Consider the following 24,011-nt stretch of genomic DNA (forward strand, 5'->3'; position numbering starts at 1 on the left):
ATATCCTCTGGAATCTCTTTCTTCAGAATCCTGCAGTTTTCAGTGTAGGGGACTTTTGCTTCGTTAGATTGTTCTTAGGTATTTCATTTTTTTGGATGCTATTGGGAAGGGTGTGGTTTCCCTAATTTCTCTCAGCAAGTGTGTTATTAATGTACATGAAAGCTACTGATTTCTGAGTGTTGACTAGTTACACTACTGAATTTGGTTATTATCTAGAATTCTTTTGGTAAAGTTTTTTTGTCCCTGGTCCTATTCTTTTGATTTTTTTTCTCTTGTCTAATTGCTCTAACTAAGGTTTCCAGAACTTATTGAGTAAGAGCAGCAATAGTGGACATCTTTGTCTTGTTCTGATTTTAGAGTGAAAGTTTTTGTCTGCTTGGTAGATGTTACTGTTGGTTTGTCATAGATAGCTTTTTATCAGATTGAGATAAAAACTATCTATAAGTGCTTAGCAGGCAGGCACTTATGCTACTGAGCTAAATTCCCAGCCCTAATCTAGTTTTATGTAGCGCTTTTATTTTTTTTTAAGGAGAAAAAGGGTACAAGTAATACAAAACTTAAAACATACACTGTAAGAAATCACTAGTTAATAGATTACATATTCTCATCTTAGAAATAGTTGTTCAAGTTACAAAATTGAAGCATATAAAGTGGACTTTCAAACAGTGAGAGTGCAAACAATTTTGTTCAATGATCAAAAAAAACACTCAGTAATATGGTTATCTATCTCATACACTTAAACATATATGCAGTTATAACCTTTAGAGCACTTTCTTTTCCTTTCTTTTGTACAATGACAATTACACATTTTGGGTTTTATTACTCCCACAGTTATTACTTTTTTTGAAGAGAGTAAAACCAAATGTGACATACCAGAACAGAGTCAGTCAAATCAAAAGGATGGACATAATAGATAATGTAAAAACAAAATACAAGGTGATCAACAATGGTTACCATACTGCCTCTTGCTATTTTAAGAAGAATTGGCAGTTATAATAAAATTGAACAAAACAGTAAAGAATAAAACCAAAGCATTGGAGACATTACAGGACTTTAAAAGAAGATAATAGTCAACCAGAATGGGCCTCATAATGATTCTTATTGTCTTCACAGTTATGCCTATCCTTTTGAACTTGGTACTATTAAGCAAAGCAGAATAGGGGAAAATCAGTCAAAACAGGATGGTGAGGGCAATAGAGTGTTTCAAATCAAGTTAATAGGAAATCAATGTAGGTTACTATAATGTATCCTGCTACTTTTTATTTATTGTTCCCTTAATTAAAAAGATAAAAAGTAAAAAGTAAATAATTAAAAAAAGAAAAAGGGGGATTGAGATAAGAGAGGGCATAACAACAGCACAGGTCAAAACATAACCATTTAAGCAAATAGTGTTTCACCACAAGATATCCTGACATAAAAATAGTTTCCTTAGTGTCTCTTTCCTTGAAATTTTTGAGTATAACTTTGTATACTGTAGCACCAAACATATCAAGACACTATAAAACCATTCAAGAGAATGACATTATTGCAGGGTATTTAGAATCAATTAACAGAAAACGAACAATGGTTTCTGTATAATCTCCTTGTCTATAAAAGTTTTTGCTTATATTATCATATATAATAAAATCCAATAAGATACAAGCTTTTAAGACTGATGGAGGCAGAAGAATACAAGTTTGATGGGACTTCAGAACAAGATGATACCAAATCAGCACTACCTATTATGACGTCGTTTTCTCCAAAATAGCTGTTCCTATCATCCAATCTTCTCTGCCTCATTTCTGTTGAGCTCTTTTTCTGTCATTAGTTGTCAGTTTGTTTTCTTCATTTTGTTTTCTGCTCCATTCATTGTGGCCTCTCTGCCACTATTTCTGGAATCTTGGTATTTTCCTTTTTTAGAATATCCTGCAGTATTCTCTGTAGGGTAGAATTAGTGTTTGCAAATTCTCCTAGTTCCTCTTTATCCTGGAAGCACCTTGTTTTTCCATCAATTTCTAGGGACAGTTGTGCAGGATATATCAATCTTGGCTGGAGGTTATTACCCTTCAAAGCTTGAATTATTTCCCCCCACGCCCTTCATGATTTGATGGTTTGTGCCGAGAAGTCTGCTGTAATTCTGATGGGTGTTCCCTTGTAAGTGATCTGTTTCTTGTCTCTGACGGCTTTTAATATTCTGTTCTTATATTGGATTTCTGGAATTTTGATTATTATATGCCTGGGTGTAGCTCTGTTTGGGTTATAGGTGGCTGTGGTCCTGTATGCCCCATACATCTGAGTATCTTTACCTTTTGCTAAATTAGGGAAATTCTCTTGGATTATTTCTGTGAATAGCTTTTGTAGTCCATTTGTTTGTGTCCCTACTTCTTTTATGTGCTTAATTCTTAATTTATAGATCCTCTTATCATCTAGCCTTTGTATTGTTGCTGTTTTTTTGTTATTTTTAAGAAGTTTTTCATTTCATGCTCCCATATTAAAAATCTGCCCTCCAGTTCAGATAATCTATCCTTAGTTTCTTTCAAGCTGTCATGCCAGTTTTCGATAGAGTTTTTAGTTTCCTGGTAATCTCTTTGAACCTGCTTCACGTATTCTATGTTTTCTTTATTTTCTCCATCAAACAATTCTCCCCTTTTTTCTATTCTTCCATTCCACCACCTGTTTTTTCTTGGGTGGTGCTTAGTATTTCTCTAATTATTCTATGTATATCTTGCTTCAGATAATAACTTCATTCCTGAACTTGTCTATGATGCTCTGGAGATAGCACTTTATGTCTATTGGTGCCCTGTCTGATATTGCATATTTCTCAGGATTGGGGGCCGAGGACCCTTTTTTGTTGCTCCCTCTTCTCATATTTTTTCTTCCTTTTTTTTTTTTTTTTTTGTCTTTTTCGTTTTTAGCGGTATGAGGGATTGAACTCACGACTGCCTGCTTGCAAGGCAGGCGCTTATGCCGCTGAGCTAAATCCCCAGCCCCCTTTTGTTCCTTTTATACAAGCGTATATAGGAGGCCCAGTTTCTTTCTTTGTCAGTTACAGTTTGTTTGAATTGCGCAGGCTAGGTGTTCCCGCCCACTGCGGTATACTAGGGAGACACAGACCAGGGCAGCGTATGTTGGGCCCACCCCTCCAGGTCAACCTACCGAAGGCTTCACTGCTAGGGTGCACCTCCAGGCACTGGGACCTGGTTTGGGCTAGCTTACTGGGTCTTAGTCAGCAGCAGCATCCAAGCCAGATACTCCCCACCAATCCCGCTTGAGAGGGGAATATGTGACTGAAGTCACTGCAGCGCCCTGTTCCAGCTAGTCCGCCCGGTCCCAAAATGTCCTTTGCTGAAGCCTCCTACTCTATGGAAGGGTCCCCGATCTTCTCATTCAGCACAGGTCGAAGCAGGGCTTCTAGCCAGTCCCGCTCTCAACTCTATTCACTGCTTCCCACTCTCAGAGCTTTCGTGCCTCTCTCTTTGCTGTGCCGATTGGGACGCAGCAGTGGCAGTAGGAAATTCAAATCTCGGCTTCCAGTGGCGCGGGCCCCAGCTTCCATGCTGAGATCTTATCTGTTCCTGTTATATCCCCAGGATTACATTTTCAGTTGGTTTCTCTTAGTTTAGTTCGTTCCTGGGTCGGCAAAGTATATCTCTCCTTGCTTAGGACTTCTCACCCGGCACCATTCCTGGATTTTAAGTGCGGTTTCTCAGAGAGCCTCCGAAACTTCTGCTATCTATCCGCCATGTTCTCCCAGAAGTCCTATGTAGGGCTTTTATTATGAATAGGTGTTGGGCCAGGTGTGGTGGCCCATGCCTGTAATCCCAGCACTTGGGAGGCTGAGGCTGGAGGATCATTGCTAACTGGAGACCAGCCTAGGCTACGAAGTAAGCTCAAGGCCAGGCTGAACTGCATGGTAAGACTATGTCTTAAAAAGGGAGAGAGAGGGCTGGGGATTTAGCTCAGCGGCATAAGTGCCTGCCTTGCAAGCAGGCAGTCGTGAGTTCGATCCCCGGTACCGATAAAAAAGAAAAAAGACAAAAAAAAAAAAAAAAAGAGAGAGAGAGAAAAAAAATGGGTGTTGGACTTTGTTAAATGCTTTTTCTGCATCTATTGAGATGATAATGTGGTTGTTTCCTTTTGCTTTTTAGTTTTTTAAGGCAGGGTCATGTCATGCAGTTCAGGCAGACATATGTACTAGCCTCAAATTTGTGGCAATCCTCCTGCCTCAGTCTCCTGAGCGCTGGGATTACAAGAGTGTGCCCAGCTCCCCTTGGCTCTGTTAAAATGTGTATTACATTTATTGATTTGTGAATGCTGAACCATCCCTGCACCCCTGGAATGAATCCTATTTCGGTCATGGTGTATAATCTTTTGGATGATTTGATGCATTCTCTTTGCCAGTATCTTACTGAGGATTTTTACATCTATGTTCATGAGGAAGATTAGCCTGGAGTTCTCTTGTTTGGTTAGATCTTTTCTGGTTTTGGTATTAAAGTAATGCTTGCTTCTAGAAATGAATTAGAAGTATTGCTTCTCTTTCAATTTCATTAATGAGTTTGAGAATTTATGGTATTAGTTCTTCTCTAGGCCTGTGCAAGTTTCTTGTAGAATTCAGCAGTGAATCAATCAGAGCCTGGGCTTTTCTTTGTTGGTAAGGTTTTTTTTTTTTTTTTTTTTGGTCTTTTTCTTTTTTTATCGGTACCGGGGATCGAACTCACGACTGCCTGCTTGCAAGGCAGGCGCTTATGCTGCTGAGCTAAATCCCCAGCCCCTGTTGGTAAGTTTTTAATTATACTTTCAATTTCATTGATTGATACGAGTTTATTTAAGATTTTTATATCTTCTTGACTCAGCTTTGGTAATTTACATGTATTTAGGAATCTGTCCATTTCTTCTCCATTTTTTATCATATTAAAATACAGTTTATTGAAGTATTAATAGATGATCTTTTGGATTTCTGCAGGGTCCATTATGATTTTACCCTTTTTGTTTCATAATTGGGTGTTTTGGAGTCTTTTTTCTCCTTTTTAAAATAAGGTTACTAAAGGATTTGTTGATTTTATTTAATCTTTCAAAGAAGTGACTCCTTGATTCATTGATTCTTTTTTTTTTTTTAGTTTCTGTTGCATTAATTTCTGCTCTGATGTTTTATTTTATTTTGTTTTTTATTTTTTGTCTTTTTCTTTTTGAGACAGGGCCTCTATGCAGTTCAGGCTAGCCTTGAACTCACTTTGGAGCCCAGGCTGGTCTCAAACTCACAACGATCCTCCTGCCTCAGCCTCCTGAGTGCTGGGATTACAGGCATGAGCCACCACGCCTGGCTGCTCTGATGTTTTAATTTCCTCCCTCATATGAGCTTTAGGCTTGACTTGCTCTTCTTTTGCTAGAGGCTTCAGGTTCAACATTAAGTTGTTTATTTGACCTTGCTCTGTTTTCCTGATATGCGTATTCACTGCCATAAATTTCTCTCATAGGACTGCTTCATTGTGCCCCATAAGTTCAGGTATGTTGTGTTTGCATTATTGTTTATTATTATTGTTATTGTGGAAACTGTCTAATTTCTTTTATTTTTAATTTATTTTTACCACTATTTTCTTTAATTTCTTCTGTGACCCTTTGGTTGTTCAGGAGGGTGTCATTTAACTTACATGTGTTTATGAAGGTTTATCCTTCTTTATGGCAGAGTAGTGTTCCATAGTTTAAATGTCACATTTTCTTCATTCATTCATCTGTTGATGGGTACACAGGCCACTTCCAAGATTAGGTATTATGAGTTGTGCTGCTATAAGTATTTCCTGTCTTACAGAAAAGAGAGAGAGAGAACAGTGTGAGTGCATAAGTATAGCACTGTGAGCTTAATGGTTGAATTGTTACCCAATGTCTCTGGCTTTTGCTGGAGTCAGCTGAGAGTGAGTGGGAAAGGGGTTTAAGAGATATGAGAAGAAATCAACATGATGGGGATACCCCTTTAGAGTTCTCTGCGCCAGTAGGGCCACTGCTATCACCACCAGTTCTGCCTGGGCAGAGTGCTGGAGCTCAGGCCTGTGCCAGCGTCAGGGCTGGATGTGGATTCCATTGTATCTGCAAGTGAGAAGTTACCTGTTGCTCTCTCAGGGATGCTGGCCGAAGATAAGATAGTTATTGCTCTGAGCTGATGTCCCCCAAAGCCTCTTGTACTTGCAGATTGGGCTTGGGGAGGTGACTGGACTGGGACGCCATGCTCCCTGGGAGATTAGTCCACTGCTGAGTTTATAGCCAGTTTGCTGATAAGCGGTGGGGCCTGGTCAGAAGAGTGGCCACTGCTGGCCTGGCCTGAAAAGGTTTATCTCCCTCCCGGCTCCTCCTTTGATCTCTCTGCTTGCGATTACCATGGCTGAGCAACTCTCCTCTGTGATGCCTCTGTGCCCAGTCACCCTGCTCTGGATCTGAGGACTCCAGCCGGGAACCTTCGCCGACTGTGAGCCAAAATAAGCCACCCCTCTTGTAACTTGTGTGTTGGGTATTTTGTCCCAGTGTCAAGGAACGTGACTAACCCAGTGAGATTCCTGGATCAGAGAAAAACATTATTCAGCAGACATGCGTCTGTGCTCAGCCCAAGAGCGCAGCGTGAGAGAGCTGGCACTGCAGAAAGTGAATCTGATCCTGAGTATCTGAGACGCTTCAAAGGAGGCTGAGGACCTGTGAGGCGGGAGGGTGACCTGCCAACCACATTCAGGCTAAGCACTGACATGACCTCACTTCCTTCACCTGATAACGCCTCGAGACATCTGGATTACACTTCCGGATGCCCATGGTGCACAGCAAAATGACAGGATGTCCTGAATCAGACAGAAATGGATTCATAACCTGCTTTTAGCTTCTAGCCACAGCCTCTCTAAATGCTTTCTAAACTGTAGGATGGACACAACAAAAAGATTCCTCCCAGAGTTGTTGAAAACATGATGGCCAGGGGTGATGGCACAATCTGTAGTCCTAGTACTGGGGAAGCTGATGCAGGAGGGTCCCTATGAGTTTGGGGCAGCCTGGGCTAAGAGGAGTTCAAGGCCAGCCTGAATTACATAGCAAATCCCTGTCTCAACAAAACAAAACAAAACAAAACAAAAATATTATATGATGTAGCATAGGCACAACAGGATACATTTTGGATACATTACCCAATAGTTTACCCTGCCCTTGCATTATTTAGTCCTTCTTACATTTATTTAGCTGGACAACTGGACATTTATTCCTGCAGAAAAAGATTCATCTCAGAGAAAAGAGAAAAAACTTGGTTCTAGAATTTTGAGTCTCAAAAATCTAGCCCTTTAATGTAGATCTCAACATAGACTTGGATTGGACATGGTGGCGCACACTTTTAATCCCAATACTCTGGAGGCTGAGGCAAGAGGATCAAGCGTTCAAGGCCAGTTTGGGCTACACAGTAAAATCCTTCCCTCTTTCCTTGGAAAGAAGGAAGAAAAAGAGAGTGAGCTGGCTCAGTGGGAGAGCCCTTGCCTAGCACGTGTGAGACCCTGTGTTTGATCCACAGCATTGGAAAAAAATGAGGGCAAATGTGAAAACACGCCATGATGGTTACAATCCTAAACAGACACAGGCAACCCTATTTGCATTTGCTTTCCTGATTCAAGACTTCCTAAATCAGAAATGCATAAGGTCGTCCCTGTCGACTGAATTGTAACCTACCCCTGCTACAGCTGAGTACACAGGTTCCTGCAGAGCACAGAGAGAGAACTGCCAGGCGTATACCTCCTAGTATGCAGTACATGGAGATGCTTATTGAAGATTTCAAGAATAGGCAGAAGGCAAAGAGGGGAAGGAGTGAAGGGGAAAGGAACTCAAGCATGGAGGAGAAAAAAGGGATTCAGTAGCTCAGACTTTCAGTGTTTCTAGGGTCAGACACCGCTGGCCCCAGGTGCCTCCTACCAGACCTCCTGAGCGCAGGGGAATCATTAGAGGGGTGGTGTGTTCATGGCTGAATGGAGAGAAGGGCAGCGGCTCAGGTAACTTCCAGTTTTAGGATTAAGGAAGCCTGCTGTTTACAGCTGAAGGAAGGGAAAGGGGTGACTCATGCACTGCTTTGCTTCTAACTGTACCACCCCCAAGAAAACCCTGACATGCTGAAGTCCTCGTCCCTAGCACCTCAGAATGTGACTGTGCTTGGAAATGTGGTGACTGCACAGGTAATCAGAATGAAGTCACTCTAGTGGATCCTTGGGATGGCTGTGAGGGCAGAGACACGCAGGGTGACTGCCATGGGACAGCGCTGTGAGCCCAGGGACACAGAGAACTGCAGGGGATCAGAAGGTAAAAGACGGCACAGGACAGCTTCTTTCCAAAAGCCTTCAAGAGAGTGTAATCCTGGGCCAGGGATACTGAGCAGTGGCACAAGCACCTGTCTGGCAAACACAAGGAACTGAGTCTGATTCTCAGTACAAGAGAGAGAGAGAGAGAGAGAGAGAGAGAGAGAGAGAGAGAGAGAGAGAGAGAGAATGTGATCCTGCCAACATTGAGTTTGGAGTGTTAGCCTCCGGAGCTATGAGAGAATCAATTTTTTTTTTTTTTTTTTTGTATCAGGGATTATTGAACTCATGACCTCGCGCTTGGCAGGCAGGTCTTACACCACTGAACTAAGTCCCCAGCCCCTAGGTTGGGGTTTTTTGTTTGTGTTCTCTTTTTGACACACAGAGTCTCACTATGTAGTTCAGATTGATCTTGAACTCACTATTGTAAGAAACTGCGGCTGCCTTTTCTGTAAAAGGTTAAAACAGGAGCGCCTCTGTTTCAGATTGTAGTCCAGTCCAAGCAGCCCCTCCACAAAGCACTGAAATTATAGGAAACGCCTGTTCCGTACAAATTCTAGAAACACAGCCGGCTTTATAGCACAGTGGCACAGCACCTGCTTGGCAAGTGTAAGGTCCTGAGTTCGATTCCCCATACCAAAAAAAAAAAAAAAAAATTCTGGAAACACAGCTACAGAGCAAGACAGGTTATCAATAGCCAAGGACCTTCCATTCCCTCCCTTAGCAACCCAGCCCAGCAACTCATCAGTCCCACTCTTTCACTGCTCAAATTAGCCAATCAAGAGAGACTATGAACTTTATACTCAGCCAATGGGGGAAAAGGCCAGCTGCTTCCCAGGCCTTGAGGTTTAAAACCCCTTCCTCCCGGAGCTTGGCGCTGCCTTGTGTCTGAGGGTGTAGGTGCTCTCCTGCAGAAGTAAACTTTAAACTTTGCCTTGTCCAGTCCTTCCTGTTCTTTGCTGTGTGAATGCATTCTTCCTGGCATTGCAATTGAGTCTGTAGGCTCATTGCTAACACTATATAGCTCAGGCCGGCCTCAAACTCATCACTTATCTTTGTGCCTTAACCTCCTGAGTATTGGGATTACAGGTATGCACCACCTCTCTTCTAGCTGTCGTGGTTTTTAAAAACCTTTTTGTGGTTATCTTGTCAGAATCCAGGCAGTCCTTGAATTCACAATCCTTCTACTTCAGCTTCCAGAGTGCTAGGATTACAGGTGTGCACCTATGCCTGGCCAAGATTTCTGTTTTTATAGCCACCTAGCTTGCAGTAATTGGTCACAGCAGTCCTGATAAGTAAACACAGTCATAATGACCACATCACAGGATGAATTTTGAAAACCTTACTCTCCTTTTAGAGACACAAAGCGAATTCAGTGCTCTCACCCTATTATCAAAGTAGTAAAGCCCTCAAAGCTCTCCAAGTTGCCATACACCTTAATCTGCTGTAAAATAGTGGCCTGGTTTCCGGGTGTGGCGGTGCACACTTGTAATCTTCAGGAGGCTGAGTCAAGAGGATTGCCACAAGTTTGAGGCCAACCTGAACTAGATGGTGAGACCCTGTCTAAAAATAACCACCAAACAAATAAAACAGAGTAAAATGGTGACCTGGGTGTATGGAAAGAAGCTGGATTTTGTCAGTCTTTTTTTTTTTTTGAACCAGGGTTCAAACTCATGACCTCATGTTTGTCAGGCAAGCACTTACCCCACTGAGCTAAATCCCTAGCCCTAAGAAGCTGGATTTTGGAGGATGAAGCTTACCTCTTATTTATTTATTTGTATCTGGGATCAAATTTACAACCTCTGAGGTAAATCCCTGGCCATGAGGCTTATCTCTGTAGTAGTACTTTCCCACCCCCAGAGTTAAGGGGAAGGAATTGTTTAGGGTCTTTAAGATTCGAGGTAAGTTCTGAGCATTTTAACACTTTAGGAAGACCCTGTCTCAAAGGCTAGGAATGTAGCTCAGTACAAAGACCCTGCATTGCATAACCAGTACCATACACCATACACACACACAACAGAAACAGGGAATGACAGTATACACTGTAATAAAAGTTTATAAACGAGAGGCATGACGGGCATGCCTGTAACCCCAGCATTTGAAACACTGAGGCAGACAGATCTCTGTGAACTCCAGGCTGGGCTGAGTTTCATCAGCCAGATCAGGGATAACCTGATGAGACGCTGTCTCAAAAAGACTAAAACAAACACTTTTATGAATGTACTCTCACAAACCATCTGTTTTTTTTTTGTATTAGAGATTGAACTCATGACCTTGTGCTTGCTGGGCAGGTGCTTATACCTCTAAATCCCCAGCCCTCACAAACCATCTTGTACTATCCTCACTTTTCATTTTGTGCTAATGTGAGAAGAAATGTGGCGAATGGATGTAGCTCAATGGTAGAGCACTCATCTAGAATGTGTGAGGCCCTGGGTTTGATCTTCAGGTCTGCAACAAAAAAAGAAAGTGAAGTATTAGATTACTACTGATCTTCTATATAGGGTTTGTTTTGTTTTGTTTTTGTAGAGACAGGGTCCTTCTGTGTAGTCCAAAGAGGCCTTGAACTCACCATAGAGACCAGACACGGCAAGCTTTCTGCTCTATCCCCTTAAGCAGTACTGTGATCATAGGTATATGTCACCACACCCAGCCTGTTAACCTTCTGACATCTTGCCAAAGAGTATTCGTCTCAGGTACCATGATGACCTTGACCTTCTGCCACAGTGTTGGAAAGAATACCCTGCTTCAGCAAGAGGGGGTTGGTGGTTTGATGTCATTCTGAAATTGATTGCATGAAACTGCAACTATGGAAAATGAAACTGTAGGTGGGGGCTATTGTATTTTGTGGTAAAAGTGAACCTTTCCTAAATCCTTAAGTCCACGAGGACAGCTCACAACTTTTTGTTTTTTTCAAATGGGATCTTGCCAGGCATGGTGGTGCATACCTGTAATCAAGCACTGAGGAGGCTGAGGCAGGAGGCTCTGAGTTCAAGACCAGCCTGAACTATATATATAGCAAGATCTTATCTCAAACAAACAAACAAACAAAAACTTGGGATCTTGCTATGTTGCCTAGGCTGCTCTTGAATGCCTGGGCTCAAGTGACTCTCCTGCCTTAGCCCCAAGTGCTGGGATTACAGATGTGTGCCACCAGACCCAGCCTTTTGGAAATTTTTGAAATTGTTTATCTATTTTTTCGCCCTCAAAAAGTTTTGTTTGGTCTTTTCCATTCTTTCTGCTTGCAACACTTAGACATGGTGTGGATTGCCTGTGTGATGGCTGGCATTACAGAAGCCATATCAGAAACATCAGCAAAGGCTAACAGTGATTGCCTGCTTGAGCGAGTGCTGGGCTGCCGACCTGTAGTTCCCTTGTTAGGAAGGAGAAGTGGCCTCTGACTAAAGCTTCTGGGAACCAAATTTTCTATGCAGCAAAATTATTCCTAACTAATGCCATTGATAGGGTAAAAAGCAGAGAAAAAAGGAAGTCAGGTCTTAGCTCCTGACTTAGAATGGTAAAATACAAATAGAAACTTGGTATCAGGTAGGCTTTAGTGGTGCACACCAGTAATTTCAGCATTTGAGAGGCTGAAGCAGGAGGATTACTGCAAGTTTGCGACTGTCCTGGGATACATAGTGAGTTCAAAGCCAGTCTGAACTATATAGAGAGATCCTGTCTCCAAACAAACCACAAGTCAACATCCCTCTCATGTTTGTCATTATTTTAGGCATGCGCTGAAGTGTATTTACTTGTGACTCTAAAGACTTTTCATATTCTTTAATAACCCAAACAGGTTTTCAAGGTTGTATTATAAATTTCCTGCCTCATTTTCTTCCTTTTTTTTTTTTGTACCGGGGATGGAACTCATGACCTCACTTCTCACTCTTGTCAGGCAGGCACCAACACCACTGAGCTAAATCTCTGGCCCCATTTTCTTCCTTTCTTCTGCCTTTTTTCTTTTTTCCAGTACTGATGATTGAACCGTTGGCCTTTTCACTGAGCTACATGCCCAGCCATTTTTTATGTCGAGACCAGGTCTTGCTAAATTACCCAGGTGATCCTCCTGCCTCAGCCTTCCAGTGTGCTGGGGTTACAGAATGTATCATCTTGCCTGGTTTGCTCTTTTTGCCCTGCCCTGCCCTTTTCTTTCCTTCCCTTTCTTTTCCTCTTTCTTTCTCTTCTTTGCTTCCTCTCGGACCTTCATCTTTCTCTTTCTCTTTTTTCTCTGTGATACTGATTGAACCTAGAGCTTCAAGATGCTAGGTTCAAGTCTAGTGCTGAGCCTTATCCTTGTCCCTACTTCATTTTCTTTTACCCTATTTATTATTATTATTATTATTATTATTATTATTATTACTACGTATGTTTGTTTTGAGACAGTCTTGCTATGCAGTTCAAGCTGGACTTGAAATCACTATGTAGCCCAGGCAGGTCTCAAATTTGTGGCAAACCTCCTGTCTCAGCCTCCCAGAATGCTGGAATGACAAGAGTGTGCCACCACATCCAATCGTTTACAAATCTACTTTGTGTCAGTCCCTGCGCCCAGTGCCTTCTAGACGGTGATGGACAGGGATGGCAGAAAGGTAACTGATATTTTATTTCTGCTGGATGGATCGCCACACTAGGTAGCCCACTGGAGAATGCAGATGTAAATTTTATTTTTATTAATTTTTGTGTGTGTGGTACTGAGAATCAAACTTCGGGATGTCACACTTCTTTTTTTTTTTTTTTTTTTTTTTTTTTTGAGACAGGATCGCACTGGCTGGTCTTAGGCGCACTTTGTAGCTCAGGCTGGTTGGAACTCACAAGGATTCTCATGCCTCAGCCTCCCAAGTGCTGGAATTACAGGCGTGAGCCCCGCACCCGGCTGGTTCTTGCCCAAGATTTTTATTTTGTTAGGAGCTGCAGGAAACATAGTAGCATACAGGGGTACTAAATCTAAAAGAAAAGAAACCCAAACTTTGCTACCAGACAGTTGGGTCTGGTAGCAAAGCTTATGAAGCTGAAATTCGAAAAGCCTATCACCTGACCAGACTGACGCTACCCTTGGGAACTGGAATGGGCCAGGGAGCAGAGAGAAGGAGGCATCCGAGGTCGCAAAGAGAATGCGGAGAGCAATCAGCAACCCGGTAGCCAACCCAGAAGCAGAGGAGCACTCCGGCAGGGGGAGAGGGCTTGTGCGGTTGCGCGGACCGCCCTCAGGGGGCGGAACCCGGGTGGGCGGAGCGCAGGGATCCTGCGCCTGCGCACTGGGATAGGCGAGGTGGGGGAGGGCGGCCGTGTGTGTCTGTGTTGTTGTTCGGCGGCGGCGGCGGCTGCGGCGGCGGCAGCAGTGGCGGCGGCGGCAAGATGGCTGCCCACGGGGGCTCCGCGTCGGCGGCGTCGGCGCTGAAGGGGTTAATCCAGCAGTTCACTGCCATCACCGGTGAGCGATGCGGTTACCGGAAGGTGGAAAGTGGGATCCCAGAGCTGGCGGTGGGACTGCCCCCGGCTTCGCCTGCCCCGGTGCGCGCCTCCCTCGGGCTTCCCCCGCGGCTAGCGTCCTCTCTTCTGAGGAAGCGGCGTCGGCGCCGGGGTCTCGGGTTCGGCCGAGAGTCAGCGCCCGTGGCGTCCCCTATCCCTTTATTTGGTCTCCTGGCAGTTTGGAGCGAGACCCTCACGCCCCCTGCCAGCCTTTGAGCCGGGACTGGGCCGAGCCCGGGTCCTCACCGCCGGCCGGGGACCTGGGTGGAGGGTGGGGGGCCGCGCCCGGGCCACCGCCCTCCTCTTCGTCCCCTCCTTCTCCTGTTCCCGGGGCAGAGAGAGAGGGGCTGTGGGGCTCCCCTGCTCCCCTGTCCTTATTTTTCTCCCCCCGCCAGGTCACCCGCCTCAGTCCCGAGCCCGCCAGTCCCTTTGGGGGGCCCCTGGAGCCCTCGCGGTTGTTCCGGAGGCTTAGGGCCCGATCGGCGGCGCGGTAGGGTCGCCAGCGCCTTTGCACACCCGAGTGACCAGCCGCCAGAAACGCGGTGCCCTGGAGAAGCTTGGGGGACTGAGGGTGTGGGAGAAGAATGAGCGGGAACCCCCCAAGCTTCCGCGGGGAAGGCCTGGTGGAACCCTCTGTGGCGTTTCCCACCTCCCCATCATAAAACCCTCAAGACCGAGACGATGGCGCCATAGCCTCCTGCTGATAAAATAGGGATGGCGGCAGAAACTTCTCTGAGCGAGATTCGTTTTGGGGGCTCGGTATCCCCCCAAAACATTAGGTCTGGGTTTCCTTTTTCTTTTTCTTTTTTTTTTTTAGTACCCAAGAAGGGTATACGCAGATCTTCTAACTGCCTAGAGGAAAGGCCTTGAGCCATTCTGTAAATTCTGTGTCAGTTTCTCTCTGATGGTGCTGAACTTTTTTTGCATGAGTTATTAGAGGGCGGAGCAAATGATGGAGTTCTCTGTGGAGTGATTTGAGAGAAAAGTACTCCATGTGCTTGAGTGTAATTTTGACGTTCTAGTTTGTCGTTTTGGAAGGAGGTCAGAATTGAGTTCCATCCTCTTAACGGATCTATACTTCACTGGTAGTTTGGATAAATGCAGACCAAATAGGACTCCCCTGTTCTTAGAGTTTGACTTGCAAGATATGATTGGGTACAATTTTGCATTCTTTTAACGAATATAGGTTGTATGCAAGTTGCAGTTTTTTTAAAGTTAATTATTTTTCTCTACAATGCTGATTTGATGTTGAATGTCTCATGGCATGAAACATGACCCCTTGAAGTTGGTAAAATAAAGTGTCATAAAACTGGAGTGAGAAATGGAATGCTTAACTTTGCGTGATATCTTGAAACTTCATGATTAGCTTATTATATTAAAGATGTGAATTTTTTTTTTTTTTTTTTTTTTTTTTGAGACAGGGTCTCTAAGCAGTTTGGGCTGGCCTTGAGCTCACTCTGCAGCCCAAGCTGATCTGGAACTCAAAACCATCCTCCTGCCTCAGCCCCTCTGAGTGCTGGGATTATAGGCGTTAGCCACCATGCCAGGCTTTCTGAATTTCTTAATGTCTGACCAAATCATCATTATGGAAGAAAATTAGGTTATTGTGTATGTAAATTAATATTGCTACGTTATGTTTATATGGGAAATCTTTGAGGTGAATCACATAGAAAAATGAGTACCATTAATCCTTTCTTTTACATTTCCTAGAGATTTAAGGTGACATGTGAATTGTTATGTGAATTACTTTACCTAAGAAACGACACTATTTTTAGGTGCTGGGAATTGAACTCAGGACCTCGCACAGCCAGGCAGTGCTGTGCAGTTGATATATATCTATATCTATCTATCTATCTATATATATATATTTTTTTTTGACATGCTGGGGTTTAACTCCAGGTTATCGAGAATGCTTTTACCTCATAGCCACCTCCTTAGCCATGTTGTGAATTTATGTTGATAAGTTTTGGTAATAAGGGACTGGGGATTTAGCTTAGTGACATAAGTGCCTGCCTGGCAAGCACGAGGTCATGAATTCGATCCCCAGTACCGCAAAAAAAAGAAAAAAGTTTTGGTAATACACAAGTCTTTAGCTATGTGGAAAGCTAAGACAGGAAGAACTCTTTTTTTTTTTTTTTTAATTTGATTTTTTTGAAACAGAGTCTAGCCATGTAGTCTAGATTGGCTTTGAACTCAGTATGTATCCCAGGCTGCCCTCAAACTGCCACCTATACTCCAGCCTCAGTCTCTCTCTTTTTTTTTTTTGGTCTTTTTCATTTTTATCAGTACCAGGGATCGAACTCACGACTGCCTGCTTGCAAGGCAGGCGCTTATGCCGCTAAGCTAAATCCCCAGCCCCCGCAGCCTCAGTCTCTTGAGTGCTGGGATTACAGGAGTGCACCATGCCAGGCAACGAGGAGAACTCTTTTAGCCTTGTTGCCTGAGGCCAGTAGAGGCAACATTAAAAAAAAAAAAAGAAGAAGAATCATGAATGATATTTTAAAGCCTTTTTTCACATATCTGAAAAAGATTTTGGAATGGGGCATGGTGACTGATGCTTGTAATTCCAGCACTCCATAGGCTGCGGCTGGAGGATCACTTTGAGTGTAGCCAGAGCCTGTCTCAAAAGATTTTGGGAGTTTATCTAAAATAATGATTCTTCCCTATGTGATTTAAATTGTAGGTTAATGATTAAAAGATATTTGATATCTATTAGTTGTTGGATTAATTAGATTGACCTTAAGAGTTTATGATTTGGGGGCTGGGGATTTAGTTCAGCGGCATAAGCGCCTGCCTTGCAAGCAAGTAGTCATGAGTTCGATCCCCGGTACTGATAAAAAGGAAAAAGACAAAAAAAAAAAAAAAAAAAAAAAAGAGTTTATGATCTGATTTCTAGTTTTTACTTTTACTGTATCTGGAAGCTCATTACTGTGGTAAATGCAAATACATGTTCACAGATGTGAGTCTTAAATATATATATAATTCCAGCTAGTTGGGAGGCTGAGGCAGGAGGATCAAAAATTTGAGACCAGCTTGGATCATGTAGTGAGGCTCTGACTCAAAAAGTCTGGGGATGTAGCTCAGTGTTCCCCGGATTCAATCCTTAGTACAATACTTTAAAGCAGAAGATACCCCCCCACAAAAAAGTGAATCTTAACATATTCTGTAGAATTTAGAAATAGAAGGGAAAAGTGAATGATTTTAAGTAAACCTAGTTCTCAATAAATACAATATATATTCAGTGAATATACAGTAAATGTAATGACTGATTTTGAAAACTTACTTAAAATATGACAATATGAAATAATTTTGAAAAATTAATTCGCTCTGACAAAGCAGTATTTTACATATTGTCTTTTTTTATTTTTTTATTTTTTTTGTCTTTTTCCTTTTTATCGGTACCAGCGATCGAACTCACGACTGCCTGCTTGCAAGGCAGGCACTTATGCCGCTGAGCTAAATCCCCAGGCGCCCCCCCCCCCCCTTTTTGGTGTCAGAGATCGAATTCATGACCTTGTACTCCCCCCCCCTTTTTTTTTTTTTGGTGTCAGAGATCAAATTCATGACCTTGCATTTGCCAGGCAGGCCCTCAAGCCACTGAGCTAAATCTACAGCCCCCATATTGTCTTCTAATTCTTTTTTTTTGAGACAGAGTCTCACTGTGTAGCTGAGGCTGGTCTTGAACTTGTGGCGATCTGCCTGCTTCAGCCTCCTGAGTCTTGGAGTTATAGGCGTGTGCCTTTATGTCTGGCTGTATATTTATTTTTATCTTTTGGATCATGGTATATATAATATAGAATTTTGAATCTTTCAGTTAATCTTACATCATAATTATTTTTTCCATGATCAAACTCTTGATGAGCAAGTGGCAAGAAAGTGATGTTCTGTGATGTAATCATATCAGAAGCTACTTTTACTATGCATGCCTTACAATTATCAAAGATGTTCCAATTATCTAAGGTATTGGAATGCCTGAGAAGACCAGTGCTCTCACTTTCAAGTCATCACACATATGTGCTCACTTGATGTGATCTTTGATGTTCATCAGACATGGCATTGAATGTTGGCTGCTTTCAGAAGCTATTTCAGTTCTCAAAACAGGAAGAAAGAATGCTGATAGATCTATTCCACAAAAACAACTTTGAAAAATGTTTTGAGCTTGGCCGTATCCCTTTAACCAATTTTGATCTGACACCTGGCCACTCACATGGCATGTATACATAAAAATCAGACTTAATTCATGGGGTGAATGTGGGAGTGTCTTAGTGCTGTAATTATAGTTGTGCACCATAACTCCCAGCTATTTCGAAATTTTGAGAACTATTTTTTTTTTTTTTTTGTCCTTTTCATTTTTACCGGTACCAGGGATTGAACGCACGACTGCCTGCTTGGAAGGCAAGAGAACTATTTCAAAAGAACAAAATTTGAAGAAAAAAAAAAAAAAAAAAGAATGAAATTTGAGAAGAAACTTAAAGGAGATGAGTTTTTTGAGTTGTGAATGACCTCATATTAAGAAATGCAATATTTATTGATATGCTATTGGATGCCAGGCATAATTCAGATCTTCAGGGTACAAGAGACATCAGGCAGAACATGATGTTATTGGCAGAAAGGCGTACCAGTTAGCCAGGTATAGTTGTACCTACATTCAATCCCAGTTTCTCAAAAGGGTGATGCAGGTTGCAAGTTCCAGGCCAGCCTGGGGAATTTAGAAAGACCCTGTCTTAAAAAAAAAGAAAAAGAAAAATTGGTCAGAGATGTAGCTCAGTGGTAGGCAAGTGCTCTTATCACTGAATTACATCCTCACCCCCCCCCCTTTTTTTTTAAAATAAATTGCCTAGGCTTTGCTTGAAATTTGGGATCCTCCTGCCTTTGTGTTCCAGGTGCTGGGATTGCAGGCATTTGCCAGAACTAGCACTTAACAAGTTTATCTGACCAGTCTCCAGGCTGTTGGTGTTTATACTTCTTAGTCTTTATACAGAAGGGAATATAAAGAATATTTTCTCTTTATTACTGAGTTACAGGCAAAACTGGACAAAGGCAAAACATTCAGTGTCTTTTTAGTGCTTCAAGTTACTCTCCCATGGCACTTCATGCAGGTGTTATTTAACTTCCCAAAAGGCATTTGGGGTACTAAAGCTGTGTGTATCATTCTGCATTACCTACATCCTATATGTATCAGTCCTAAGTTGTTACTGAATTTTAGGAGGGAGCAATATGATTGGATTTATTTACATTGTGAAATGATTGTTTTATTGTGGCAGTGTGTGTGTGTTTTTTTGGGACATTCGCAGTATGTAGTTCAGGCTGGTCTCACTGTGTTACCCAGGATAGCCTCAGACTTGCTTTTTTTTTTTTTTTTTTTTTTTTGGTCTTTTTTGAGACAGGGTCTCGCTGTGCAGTTCAGGATGGCCTTGAGCTCACTTTGTAGCCCAGGCTGGTCTTGGACTCGCAACAATCATTCCTGCTTCGGCCTCCTGAGTGCTGGGATTATAGTCATAAGCCACCATGCCTGGCTCTAGACTTGCTTTTTGTGATTCTTATGCCTCAGCCTTGCCAGTGCTGGGATGATATGTTGTTAATGATTTAAATAGGAAGTTTGAGGCTGTATGTGGTGGCATATGCCTGTAATCTCAGTAGTCATTGGATGCAGAGGCAGGAGGATGGCTACAAGCCAAGGCACCCCGGGCCACTTAATGAGACCTGTTCAACATAAGAATTAAATAAATAAATAAATAAATAAAAAAAAACAGAAGAAGGAGAGAAAAGAAAATAAAAAATAAAAGGATGTGTGATTGCTCAAATTACTCTTGTAGTATTTTAGGCAGTAGATAAAGTGAAAAAAAGTTGGACAGTTAGGAAAGACTTTTCAGATGCAGACCAAATTGCTAACAGATCAGTTTGCCTGAGGATTGACCTAACAAATTCCTGATAGTGTCTTTATTTTACTAAGTCCATAAAAGCTAAATGGTTCCCATGGTGATGGTATCTGAGTTCTGGTAGGAGAGTGATGGGAAGATTGACGGTGAATAGAAAGTGGAGATTGGGTGGTCATTTTTAAATTGCATTTTGTTACCAATAAACAGATTTCAGAGTGAGTGAAAGCAGGGAGTATTGATTGCTACTCCACAGTTAACATGTTCTTTGTGTTTTTTGTTAACGTAGTGTAAACACTTAGACAAGAGCCAGAATAGTAAAAACAGAGCCATTTGATTATCTGAAAAGACAAAAGATTGGTAGTTACCTTGAGAAGCTTGTTTTAGGTTTATTGTGTAGTGGATGCTAACAACAGTTTGTGTATCTCTACTAGGACAAGCAGCCATAGTAGAGTACTTCTAGGAACCTTTAACTTCCAAAGCTGCTTTGTAGCTGAGTAAATTTGGCAGAATACAGCAGAGCTTGTGTGTGTATGTGTGTGTGTGTGTGTGTGTCTGTTTTTGAGACAGGGTCTTGCTATGCAGTTCAAGCTGACCTTGAGCTTACTTTGTAGCCCAGGCTGATCTCGAACTTGCAACAATCTTCCTGCTTTAGCTGGTGTGTACCTCCATGCCTGGCTGACACAGCTTTTTGATTGACAGTAAAGAAATATAACACGGGGCTGGGGATTTAGCTCAGCGGCATAACAACCTTGCAAGCTTGCAAGCAAGCGGTCATGAGTTCGATCCCCGGTACCGATAAAAAAAGAAAAGAAAAGAAAAGAAAAAGAAATATAACATGACACAGTATAACTGCAGTGTTTAAAAATTAGGAAAGCACTAAAACAGCCTCAAGTTTTATGAGTATGGAAGCATGCAAATGTTGAAATTGTCAGATTTGTGCTATTTTTGTTCTCAAGAGCTTGTATTTAATTATCTAACATACATTGGCTATTGGAGTATTTGAACTCTTTTTCTTCAAAAAGTTGCATCTCTATTTTTGTTTTGAAAATATACTGTAGCTGTTTCTGGTTGCTTTCAAATTCCATTTACTTGGAAAATTATTTTTCATCCCTTTCTGTATATGTTTTTGCTGATGAGGTGAAATTCTTCCAGGCAGCTTATTGTTGGGTCTTGTTCTTTTAACCCAGTTAGCCATTCTGCATTTTTTTTTTCCAGAATAAAGCAAAACAGTAGTAAAAATATTTGCCTTCAAAAAGATGGTCGAAGGAAATCCTCCTTATTTGCTATATTGCATATGGTCAGCCTCCCAAGAGATGCTCAGATCTCTGGTTCCCATTTGCTAAAGGGGGGCAGGGGCAGGGGGATGCTTGACTCTAAGCCTGTGCACCATGCACCTGCAGGCTCACTATTGCTTAGCAGGGAGACAAGCTGATTTCTTGGTTTTCAAGAAGTTCCAACATGGTGCGGAGCTGGTGGTTCTCCGCCTGGAGGGGTCACAGCCCATTCTGCATTTTTTTGAAATGAAGAATTTAGACCATTTACATTCAGAGTTATTACTGGAAGGTATGTACTTGTTCCTGTCTTTGTTTTTCTTTTGGTTGTTTTGAATATCCTATGCTTCTTTTACCCTTTCTTACTCACCTTAAAGCATTGTTTTTGCCAGACATGGTGGTATGCACACTCGGATTTTGGAAACTGAGGCAAGAGAATCCTTGTTTGAGGCTAGCCTGGATTACATAGTGAATTCAAGGTCAGCCTGAGCTACATAGTGAGATAGTGAGACCCTGTCTCCAAACAAAACAAAACTTATGATATTTTCTTTCTTTCTTTCTTTTCTTTTCTTTTCTTTTTTGTCTTTTTGAGACAGGGTCTCACTGTGCAGTTCAGGCTGGCTTTGGGCTCACTTTGTAGCCCAGGCTGGTCTCGAACTCGCAACAGTCCTCCTGCTTCTGCCTCCATAGTGCTAGGATTACAGGAGTGCACCGCCACACCTGGCAAAACCTATGATATTTTGATTCCTCCCTAATTTTCATTTGCTTATCTATTTTTCTCATGAGATTTATTCTTTCCTGTGTTCTCATAATAGTGTGATTGTGTGTGTTCATTTTTCTCTTCTGGGTAGAATTCCCTTAAGTATCTTTTGTTTTGTTTTCTTTTTGGTACTGGGGATCTTTTTCTTTGGTACTGGGGATCGAACTCATGACCTGGTGCTTGCCAGGCAAGCACTTGTGCTGCTGAGCGAAACTCCCCGGCATTAAGTATCTTTTGTGATGTTGGTTCAGTGGTTGTAATTTCCATTAGTTTATCAGGAAAGCCTTTATTTTACCTTTAATTCTGAAAGGTAACTATTTAGAGTATAGTTATCATGTTTGTCAGTTATTTTCTTGCAGTACTTGAAATACATTATTTCATGCCATACTGGCTTCATAGTGTCTACTGAGAAATGTATTACTTTGGTAGATTTACCTTTAAATATGAAGTGCTACTTCTGTCTTGCAATTTTCTTTCTCCCACTTCCACTGACCTGGGAAGTTAAATCCAAGGATTTCTGAGATACCCCTCCAGCCTTTCTTAGTGTATTTTGAAGACATAGTATTGCTAACTTGCCCACATTGGCCTTCAACTTGGCAGTGCTCCTGCCTCAGCCTCCCAAGTAGGTAGGACAATAAACATATCCTCCCATACCTAATAAGGACTCTTGTAGCTTTTAATATTCTTTATTTTATATTTTTGGCACTTACCAGTAATATGTTGTGGGGAGGTTCTTTTCTGGTTGTGTCATTTGAGTTTCTGAATGTCTCCCGTACCTTAAGTTTATATCTTTTCCAAGATTTGGAAATTTTTTGTGTTATTTCACTGGCTAGGTTTTCTTTGCCTTACACCTGTAGCTCTCCTCCCTCTTCTATCCAGTTTTGTCTATGTTTGATCTTTTAATGGTGTCCCAGAGAGCTTCTGTATGTACTCTGTTCATTCTTGCTTATTCTTCTGTTATTATTGTCAGAATGTGATAATTCATCAAACTTGTCTTCAAGTCTTGATACTCTTTTGCTTGATGTAGTCTATTGAGATTTTCAAATGAGTTTTTAAAACTATGATTTACTGAGCTTTTCATTTTCAAGATTTGCTTAGTTCTTTTTCAGACATTCTCTTAGTGTTTATTCAAACCTTACATTGTCTTCCTTAATTCACTTAGGTGTTTATTATATTCTTTTGGAATCCTGTGAGCTTTTAATTCTTTGGCATATCATCAATCTTTGTATCTTTGAAATCAGTTATTAGAGATTTATGAACTTTAATAGGAGATACCACATTGCCATGTTTTCTCATATTTCTTGTGTTTCTATGTTAATTAAGATCAATGCACTTGTTGGGCTGGATCTGCCAATTGCATGTACTTTTTAGTAGCTGGTCTTTTCTTAAGTATGTGCCCTGGGAAGGATGTAGGTTTGTTGTGTAGAGTTGAGTTTAATGTCAGTTAGGCTTTACAGTGTCATTTCCCTGTGGCTTCTTTGGTTTCCTGATTGTTTACACAACATGTACTGTTTAAGCTTGAGGGACCTGCTTTCTCTGTGGACATTACAAGAGTGGGGTCCCACTGCAGGTTCAGGTAGGTGTGGGACAGACAACAGATACATGGGGCACAGCCTCTGGTTATTCCTCCAGTCTCAGCAGCAGTGTGTGGTCCACATAGGGTGATAATAAGCTATGTGGAGGTCCCTTGTAAATGTGTTAGAACTATTGTGTTGTCTTCTCTGTTGCTGCTGTTAGGCGCTTTAAATTCCGTCCTCTCCAAATTGAGGTATCTGTGAGGACTCAAGTGGAAAAAGATGCAGTTGGAATAAGGTTCAGCTTCTCTGTTGAGCTGGCAGTACAGCTCCATGGCAGAGCATCCAACAAGATGCTCAAAATGCCAGGCCTGACCCCTGGCTCTGCATATGAAAACCAGCAACCAGATAAAGAAATAAAGGAAAAGGCTGGGTATGGTGGCACACACCTGTAATCCCAGCATATAGCAGGCTGAGGAAGGAGGATTGCTATAAATTTTAGGCCAGCCTCTTGCTAGACCTTATCACCAATAAACTAACAAAAACAACTACAAAAAGAAATAAAGTAAAACTAAGTAAAAGCAACAATAGCCACTGCATCAACTAAAGAGAAAAAGGAGCAAAAATAATTGAAAATAACCTAATAAGTTAAAAATGATAAGACTAATATTATATGAGAAGTGAAAAAAAGGAAGAAGATAAAAATTAAAAAGGGAAAACTTGGGGATGGTGGAGCACAATTGATATCCAAACATTCTGGGAGGCTAAAGTAGGAGGATAGCAAGTTTAAGGCCCCAGCCTGGGCAACTTAGTGAGTTAGCAAGACCCTGTCATCTCAAAGAATA

General features: G+C 41.9%; 1 protein-coding gene across 2 annotated transcripts in view; it reads left to right on the forward strand.

Moving 5' to 3' along the window:
* The first annotated feature begins 13,545 nt into the window (after positions 1-13,545).
* The window catches only part of Ubxn7 (UBX domain protein 7), a 60,930-nt gene continuing 50,464 nt past the window's right edge, over positions 13,546-24,011 (forward strand). The window contains exon 1 of one of the 2 annotated variants that reach the window (XM_003477108.5): positions 13,546-13,704. In XM_003477108.5, coding sequence (XP_003477156.2) covers positions 13,629-13,704 — 76 coding nt within the window. In that variant the 5' untranslated portion in view covers positions 13,546-13,628. Of the gene's footprint in view, positions 13,785-24,011 lie in introns of both variants that reach the window. The other variant, XM_063224329.1, reaches the window with a different exon arrangement.

This window comes from Cavia porcellus, unplaced genomic scaffold, assembly GCF_034190915.1.
Source record: "Cavia porcellus strain 051 isolate PalLab524CR breed Dunkin Hartley unplaced genomic scaffold, mCavPor4.1 scaffold_14, whole genome shotgun sequence".
NCBI lineage: Eukaryota > Metazoa > Chordata > Mammalia > Rodentia > Caviidae > Cavia > Cavia porcellus.